The 9,995-nt window shown below is 43.8% G+C and overlaps 1 protein-coding gene across 1 annotated transcript in view; it reads left to right on the plus strand.

Moving 5' to 3' along the window:
• The first annotated feature begins 344 nt into the window (after nucleotides 1–344).
• Nucleotides 345–9,995, plus strand: part of EPB41L4B (erythrocyte membrane protein band 4.1 like 4B) — a 129,175-nt gene continuing 119,524 nt past the window's right edge. Inside the window, exon 1 of the mRNA XM_018560667.1 lies at nucleotides 345–672. Within this exon, the coding sequence (XP_018416169.1) occupies nucleotides 379–672 (294 nt within the window). The 5' untranslated portion in view covers nucleotides 345–378. The remainder of the gene's footprint in view (nucleotides 673–9,995) is intronic.

Here is a 9,995-nt window from a genome sequence, read left to right on the forward strand (position 1 = left end):
CAGAGGAATTCTATGAACCCAGGAAAACGTTGACACTGCAGAGAATCTTCCAGGCTGTAAGGACATCTGTCTGCTGCAGTCGATCCAGGCCCGGATTTCCCACAAGGCCACCGAGGCCCGGCCTCGGGGCGGCAGAGCGCCGACGGGCGGCAGCGGTGACCCTGTGGGGAAGTTGCGGGCGCCGGTGTAAGGTATCCGGCGTCCGCACACTACGGTCCGCCGCCGTCCAATCACGACGGGGCGGCCCGAGGCTACTGGGCTCTCCCGTGACCCCACGGGTTGTCCATATTGTTGGCATTGTCACCCTTCTTATTGCTGTGAAAGAGATCTTTATTACCCAGGAAGGGGAGGAGGGAGGCAGCCGGGAGGAGGCGATCCATGATGCTGCGGTTCCTGCGAAGGACCTTTGGCCGTAGGTCGATGCAGCGGCATGCTGTTGGGAGAGCTGCAGCCACCACTCGTGGGCGAGATGAGAGAGATGGCGCAGCCATGGTGATGAGGGCAGCAGCCTCCTCTCCTCCAGGGGGGCCCTACCTGCACTCCACCTATCTGTCCCCCCCTGTGGCCAGTGGAGGGGCCGCAGTCCACATCCCCGCAGCAGGGGACAACAAGTCCATACTGACCTGCAAGGTGCAGCTGCTGGATGGGACGGATGTCAGTGTGGATCTGCCGGTAAGCCAAAACTTCTTAGCTGTCACAAGCCATTGATCTGTGTGTACAATGCTGGGAATTTCTACTGTGGTTACCATGATCATCAACTATACAATCAGATTGTACAGTGTATGGCCTCCTTTAGCGTCACAAGCCATTATTCAACTTGTACAAAACGCTGGGAATTTCTTCTGTCGTTAAGATGGTCATAAATGATGCAATCAGATTTTGCAATCTAAGGACAACCCTAAACAATCCATTCCAATCTCTGTCCAATCAGGCGGGCTCTTACACTGCATAGTTGATGGTAGTTTTAAAGAGGTTGTACAATCAATGATCGATTGCTTAGGGGTCACAAGCAATGGATCAATTTGTATCTAATCAGGCTGGTTCTTAAGGTGCCCATACACCTTAACCATCGCAAGACTTTTGTCTTGCGATGGTCGTAAGCTTATTAAAAGCTCGTACGATCTGCCCATCTTGGACAGGCAGATCGTATTTGCGATCATCGAAAGCATGCCCCGCTGAGGGGTGGGCTTCCGATGACCGCAATGCAGAACAGGCAGCGTGCGTGTGCGCACAACGGCCCGTTCCGCAGCTGTCGAACGAGCAGGCTAGAAACCCGCCGACGATCGTACGATTCTCGGCGGGTTTTCGAGCATGCTGGTTCGACAAAAGACGTGCGACCGTACAGTAAAAACGGTCGCACGTCTTCGTTCACACTGCTAGATTCTCGTACGATCGTGGGATTTCCCGCGATTCTCGTATGAGAATCGAGTAGTGTAATGGCACCTTTAGACTACGTTGTTGATGATAGATCTGAAGGAGACTATATTGTGTGTTGAGCCCTCGGTGTCACAAAGCATCGATTACAGTAACTTGTACAAGGCTCTGGGCATCTCTTCTGTCATTGGAGTATTATCAGAAGACAGCCCAGTCAGTACCATGGGGCTCATTCACTTGGGCAGAGGTCTGTGCCCCATAAAAACTGTCCAGGAAACTGGTATTGTGTTCAGCTTGCCTGTACAAATCTATGGCAGGCTGCGACTGTACGCTGGTAAACTCTGCTCTAGGCATGTTCAGATGTACCCCGTGTATATCCAGGGGGATACATCTGTACTTATTACTCATGTACATGCACAAAGCCGTGTTTATTAGTGTGCAGCAGCAGCCTGGCATTGATCTGTATGCAACACATGTGGCTCTCGGATAACACATGTGGCTCTCGGATACAGATCTCTGGCTGTTTTTTTAATATATGTGAATGAGCCCCTCATGAGCCGTCGATATATGTAGGAAGATGGCACTGAGGCAGAGATGAAAGGACACTGCAGAGTCCAGGGTCATGCTATAGAGTGCTGGAGACACGTGAGAAAGGAGTTTCATTTCCCAGCTCGTGCAGCAGAGTGCTCGTCTTGGATTCTTTCTCATTGTTAGGAATTCTTGGCTACTGTCATCAAATACGGCGTCTATTAAATAATTGGGTAGTCACGTTCCCTGTAAAAATAATTGTAATCCAAAGTGGCTCCTTAGCTCCCATTTACACCATATGCACCTGGCAGCCTCCTTCTCCCAACACTTATATGAGGCAAGTTGCGACTGCGGTGTTGTGCACTTAAAAAAAAAAAGTAGGATGCGCTGCCTTTTTGCACAATGCGTTGCGACACACTACGCCATATCACAGCACTCTGCGTTATGTACAGATTACTAAAATGTTTTCAATAGAGTTACGGTGCAATGCATCATTACAACGCATCGCGGTGCTCCTTCACAATGCATACCAGTGACATAATGTGCACTGCTGAGGTGAATGGGCCCTAAGAAACAGATTTGAATCTGTTGCCGGTCTATAAGTGTATATAGTGCATATGTTTTTAAAGATCACAGTCTAAAATAATGTATGACACATATTTCAGATAGAATAAAAACACAGAACATTTTTATTAGTATCTTTAAAGCTGACCTCCGGGATAATTAAATATTGTCTAAATACAGGAGGCATGTGTGTTCTTACTTAAATCATGGTGTGTTTTCTGTATTTCTTCCACATCCATATCGTAATCTAGTGTGAAACTGCCTCTGTGCAGGAACTTCCTGTAATAAAGCCCAATCAGTGCTGCTCTCTCTCCTTGTGCAGGATGACTGGTCTGGTAGTGGGTGGTGTCTGCTGGGCCCCTCCCACTTCTCTGCTCCCTGCACAGTCTATGCACAGCATAGTAATGATGTCACTGCTACATATACAAGGTTTTTTCTTGGTTGGTAAAGGCATTTGCTGCACACAAAGTGGATTTATAATGTTTGTGGCTCTTATGGAAAACATATTGAAATGGGAGTTTTGTGCCCAGAGGTTTTCTTTGTTTCAAATTGTCCAGTTTTAGGGGCTTCTTGATCAGCTAAATAGTAGACGGGTTACCCCGCAATGTATCATTGAGTAGGCTAAACCTGGATAATCAGTTCAGCAACAGGTGGAATGCTGGAGCTGCCAGAATATCACACAATCCTCGACTTTTATTAGTGAAATGATTTGTGTTTGTGCTGACTGATGTTCTGTGTGAGCTTAGAAGAGGTTGTGTTGATCTATATTGTTTTCTGTGTTTCACATGTGTTTTGAAAAGATGCCTTGCTGCGCTCCTTATCGGATCCATTCCCATGCAAGATGTAGGTGGGTGCTTGTAGTGACCACGGATGGTGCCATAAAACAAGATACAGATTTTTGGAGATGTCACCAGCACACTGTTATTACTTGTGCAATCAGCAAACCTCCATTTATTGACAAGTATTGCCACTCGTGTAATCACTTTCGGGCCGCGCATGGTCCACTTCATCATGGTCAGAATGATAACACGCATATCTGAAGACGCCATTTAAATAGACATACATGATCAGTGAAAAAAAGGTAGAACCTCCTACTCCCCCTGACATCATATGATGTCACACTCCCGCCATTAATGAATTCAAACACACATATACACTTCAAAAAAGGTTACCGTATGCAAAAATACCAGATATTATAATATAGCCGGCCCAACTAGAATGTAAAAATGGACATCAACAATGCAGGCATTTAACCACTTGCTGACCAGGTTGTTTACACCCCTTTCCTGTCCAGGCCATTTTTCAGTATTCAGCTCTGTGGTACTTTGACTGACATTTATTCTGTCATGCAACACTAGTGAAATGAATTTTATCCTATTTTTTGAGGACAGATAGAGCTTTATTTTGGTGGTATTTAATCACCACTGGGGTTTTTTTATTTTTTACTATATAATGAATAAAGTACCGAAAATTTGGGGGAAAAAAACAGTTTTCCCTACATTATGTTATAAAACAGTTATTATTACCCAAATGTTTGACAAAGTATAAAAGACAGGGTCACGTCGGGTAAATAGACACCATGTCAAGCTTTAAAATTGCGTGTGTCCACCGAACTCGCAAAAACTACCATACCCAAAATTGGCCATAGGCGAAGCTTTGAAAGCTTTTACCGCTCATGAGGTTCGTTTTATCAGTGATTGATTGGGCCTAGAATTAGTGCTCTCACTGCGACGTTCGCAGCCATATGTAACTTGTGCTACGTAATGGATGCAATCGTCTTTTACGCACTTAGGCACACTCGACGCATGTTTGCTTGTGGGGGGCGGGGTTTTTTTTTTTACATTTTATGTGACTTTATTTTTTTATATATTTTTTCTAACTAATTCTTTTAAACATTTTTTTTTCACTTAACTTTATTGCTATCACATAGGGGACTAACAAGCCCCCTTTGTGATAGCCAATTTTCAGTGACAGGTCCTCTTTATGGAGACATCAGGGGTCCTTAAGACCCCTAATGTCACCTAGGGACCCCCAGAGAAGCTGATGTACCGGAGAGTGACAGAGGAATGCGGAAGTGATGTAATACACATCACTACCTGCATTCCGAAGAGGAGGAGTAGCTCAAACGGAGATCGTATACTGAACTCCGGCCGCAGAGCTGCTGTGCTGGTCCCTGGCTCACACCGAGCACAGCGGAGCTTGGGATCGGCAGCTGCGGCGTAGGGGGCGCACAACCGCACGTAAATTACAAGCGATTGGGTGTCTCTACAGACGCCCGAACGCTTATATGTAAACAGGCATCGCCGGCTGGTTACATTGCAGGCTGATTTCCCACTCGTGCGTGCCCTCCTAGTGGCGGGCACGAGCGGGGCGATGGGACGTTTAAAAACGCCCACCCGCATTCAAGAAGCCGCTGTCTGGCTGTTTAACTACAACGGCCGGACAGCAGGTGGTTTAATTAACATACGTGCAGAATAAGAAGATCCACTGATGTAAAGAAGGCACGTGCCACTGTCAGGGCCGTTATGCAGGGTAGAAGACCGTTCATTACCCTGGCACAGGGCGCTCAGCATGTAAGCCAGAGTTATGAATCCTCTGCCAGTCCCACCTCCCGTCAACCAGCGCATGCGCTGTATGAAACACAGGGCTCACAGTTCTCAACCCACCCAGGGTGGAGCCGATTCAATCCTGCGCGTGTACAATGTGGGCGCAGTTTGTCATAGTAATACCGCGCCATTCAAACAGCTGGATTGTACAGTAAAAAGGTCAGCATATGACAAACCACCATGTACATATTCATACCAGTAATCACGCTCTTAATTGCATCGCAATGACACTAATGGTACAGCCTTGCTTTAGGTGAAAAGCGTGAAAAAAAAACGGGAGTCAAGGAAAACCGATAAACATAAATACATTGTACGTTTAAGGATAATGCACTTGATATCACCTGTGCTGCCAAAAATAAATAATTATCCCATGCAACATACACCTAACAGTACATCAATGATGCCATTGAGCTATATAAACATGCATCCTTGCAGAAACAATTGCTCCCTTGGCAAAACTCTCATTGAAAATAAAAGGGAATGGAGCAAACGGGACAAGACACGTGAAAAAACTACAAGAGGGGAGAAGGTAGAGGAGCACAGTACCCATAACAGTGATGAATAACCAGAAAAAAAGGAAGAAATAAAAAGCAAAACCAGAATAGAAAATGAAAAATATAAAAGTGATCATTAAAATGAGGTCCCAGAGCTACCGCTGTGTTGTAAGATGGCCCACTGGTGAGGCCAAAGATCATTACATGATCACAATAATTATCCATATAACGCAGCTATAGCATAACAAGCGAAAGTAAGGTTGTCTGTCATCCAAGAAACAAGTCAATTATAGATTTGTATCTAGACTCCTGGGATGAACAGAATCAAGAGTATAGTCTATCTCTCTCTCTATCTCTCTCTCTATCTCTCTCTCTATCTCTCTCTCTATCTCTCTCTCTATCTCTCTCTCTATCTCTCTCTCTATCTCTCTCTCTATCTCTCTCTCTATCTCTCTCTCTATCTCTCTCTCTATCTCTCTCTCTATCTCTCTCTCTATCTCTCTCTCTATCTCTCTCTCTATCTCTCTCTCTATCTCTCTCTCTATCTCTCTCTCTATCTCTCTCTCTATCTCTCTCTCTATCTCTCTCTCTATCTCTCTCTCTATCTCTCTCTCTATCTCTCTCTCTAATACCTGCTCAATGATCATGCCCCTAAGTTCATGTATCTGGTGTTTATTCATAGCAAAGTGCATAGCTACAGGCTTCACCTTTCTGTATTTGACCAATCGCTAAGCGTATGATGCTCCTATGCTTCTGAAAGCAACTCTTGAACGGACCAATCGTCTTGTCCACATTCACCAGTGAACAGGGACACTTGAGCAGGTATACACAAACTCAGTGTCACAGGTGTAAAAGCATTGAATGCTGTACTTTTTCCCATTGTAGGAATGTGTGAATATGTCACCACAGATAATAGAAATGCATATGTTGCAGTGATAGCATCTATCGCAACCAAACTTGTTAAAAAAAGTTAACATACTTGGACGTAGGATTCGCCTGGACCAATAGATCCACCAATGCTCTATTCTGCTTGTACACAACAGGGGTTTGCTTTTCACTACTGAAGCAAAGGTCTTATCTGCCTTTAAGACATTCAAATTGGCAAATAGTACCCTCTGAATGTCCTTAGAGGCTGGAGTGAAAGTCTAAATAAATGGGCAAGGGATAGACCCAGCCGCCCCGATTGTCCAAATCGACCTGGCGGAATTTGTCCCTCTTGATTTGTTGCTGATCAGTGTAAACCACTACTTTTTTTTCTCTTTTTTTTTTTTTTTTTGTATCAAATCCACAGAGAGCTGTGAGTTCTCTGTTCGCTTGTCACAGCTGCACTTAACTTCTTCAATTACCAGGAATTTTGTGTGGCTACCTCACACTATCGTTCGCAGAATTCACGCTTGTGCCTCCTAATAGTAGGTTGGTTAACAATCCTGAAGCCTCTTAGAATCTTTCGAGCCCTGTAGTACTCTGATAAGTGTCTGACCATGTAGTTCAAGGTCCACTTTCTTTTTCATGAGGCGTTTGATCTCTCTGCAGAGGTCAATGGCAGGATCGGCACCAAATGCTCTGGTCACATCAGAATGAAAAAGAATTGCTTCAGTCTCATGAGGGGTATACAGATGACCACTCCTTTGTTGCGTGTGCGAGTTAGTACCACTTTCCCTCTCCATGGGTAACACAGTCCATTCAGCCTGAGCCTATTAAGTTGTCTACAATATTATATGATATATATCCTTGGTTGTTCTTATTTTGCACGTATGTTAATTTAAATGCCTGCATTGTTGATGTCCATTTATACATTCTAGTTGGGCTGGCTAGATTATAATAATATATGGCGTTTTTGCATAAAATAACCTTTTTTGAAGTGTATGTGTTTGAATTCATTAATGGCGGTAGTGAGACATCATATGACATCAGGGGGAGTAGGAGGTTCTCCTTTTTTTCACTGATCATGTATGTCTATTTAAATGGCGTCTTCACATATGTGTGTCATTCTGAGCCTGATGAAGGGGATCCTGTGCGGCCACAAGAGTGCTTACACTTGAGTGGCAATATCTGCCAATAAATGGATGTTTGCTGATCGCACAAGTCATAACAGTGTGCTGGTGACATTTTCAAAAATTTGGTAGAAAGTCACTCGCACTCCAATACGATTTTCTGCCAATGCTCTTTATTGACAAACAATGTCACATTGTATAGCGAAGTTTTGGAACCGTATAAGTCCCTTCTTCACACAAAGTGTAATAATCAAACAGTGCAGGTATATATACCACAGTGAGCAACCAATAAACCAATCAATATGTTCAAATCCTCTTTTGACATCGTAATGACATCACATTCCCGCCAATTTACGTAAATAATGCTTATATAATGTTCATGATCCAGCGTCCTTAGTATGTTTTGAAATACCTTTACAATGTCTGCAGGTCTGTCTGTAAATATTCTGGAATACCGCCTGATAATAATCCAGACACTATATTACATTCATCCGTCCGGTTGCTAGCCCCGCCCCACAGACATCTCGTCTCGTGTGGAATAGGCTGCATTCCAGCTCCATGGCAACGATAAACAGTCTAGGCCCACTGATTGCCACGCAGGTGTGCGCAATAGCCTCACAGGCACACGCACATTTCGCTTATGATCTTTTGGCCTTACTGATCGGGTGGGCAGTGCCTCGTACGACCAATTAACGGCTGGCATTCACGTTACCCTATAGACCTAATGCCACATCAAGACATAACATGCAAAAAGTATTTGTTACTGAGTACAGCGACGCCACCCTTATAAAAGGGGCTTCTACTACCGACCGTGGTTAAGAAACAATTCAATTGTGTTCTCTTGGACATGTCGGAAAGATATACAATAAACAAAAAAATATGAATGAAACCACACTAATATTAAATCATCACATGGTCTATGAACATGCTGGCCTTTTTAATACCACTAAATCCTGAGATCCACGCCACAAAGTGATTAGTGTATCAGAGCATTATTAACAAGTGTCACATGGTAATGAGTATAAGATATAACATCTATGGGGCATTGCATATGATGCCCGACTAATGCCATGCTAACACTGTTCATGTGGTACATATAGGCATCGTGGGATGTACCAAAACAAGGGGGGGGGGGAAAGGCTAATTGATGCAAGACCATAAAAACCCAAGCTGTTGAGGAAACCCGTGGGTAACTATCAAACATCAGGAAACTGCTGGGAAAGCTATTATCTATCAGACAACATGTATGGTAGAATTGTGTTCAGACCCCAAGGAGTAACGGTGTTGAGTGCATATATCCAAAACGCCTCTCTGCGTAACAACTGGAGATCTCTGTTCCCTCCCCTGTGATTTGACTGTATGTGGTCATCAACCATCCCTCTCAACTCGTGTATTTGGTGCTTATGTTATATGAAGTGAATGGCTACAGGTTTGTTTTTATCTAGTTCATCGCTAGTGATGGCTTTTTGAATTGCGTTTCTAATATCACTCCTGTGCTTTTGAAATAGTCTTTTGAGTGGACCCTTAGTCTTGCCCACGTATGCCAATGAGCAGGGGCACTTCAACATGTAAAACATATTCAGAACTACAGTTGAGCTATCCCTTAATGCGATACTTGTTTCCATTGTGAGGATGCAGGAATGTTCCCCCTCAACATCTATAGCAACCAGTCCTACGTGAGATCTTCACGTAGGACCTTCATTAGAGAGTTGGGGGAACATGGATGAAATAAGATACATGGAAGAATTAAGTGCAAGGGATGCAGACAGGAAAGATAAACATGATAAAATATGGGAGAAGTGGGAAGTATATAGACAGGCAGAGGTTTCTAGGCTATAGACAACCCCCATAGAGGCACACAAATAGTAGACTCAGTTACATACTGATAGATGTTAAAGCATTTGACCTGTATGACTGGTAGTATAAAAAGTATGATGGTTACCGGAGGGTGAGAGAGGGAGGGGGGTCAGGAATAACACTCGGGGAGTTAGACGGTTAAGGTGGAGACGGTAGGAAACAGTGTGTGTTACAATATATATACACTATGTAAATGGATTAATGGACATTTTTAGATAATGGAAACACAATAATAATAAGAACACAAGTATTTGGGGGAAGGATGTGGCAGGAAAGGGAGTAAAGGGTATAATAAATAAAAATTAAAATATGGAGTGGTTTATTGTCACACAGACAAGATGTCTAGATTAATTTAGTCAAACACAAGAATAGAGTGAGTAAGATATAAAGAAAGTTTAGAAAGGGAGAGTGGGTTTTAGGAAAGGGTTTGAGAAACCAACACTAAAGTAGTTTTTTGCACAAATCCACACGGAGACTGTGTCCCGTGTGGCAGGGAGAGAAGAATTGAGGTAAAGGTGATAAAAGTTGTGGTGAGAGTATTAATAAATGTATGTTTTGAATAAGAATGCAGGGCAAAG

The sequence above is a fragment of the Nanorana parkeri genome, unplaced genomic scaffold, assembly GCF_000935625.1.
Source record: "Nanorana parkeri isolate BGI_ZX_2015 unplaced genomic scaffold, ASM93562v1 scaffold471, whole genome shotgun sequence".
In the NCBI taxonomy this organism is placed as follows: domain Eukaryota; kingdom Metazoa; phylum Chordata; class Amphibia; order Anura; family Dicroglossidae; genus Nanorana; species Nanorana parkeri.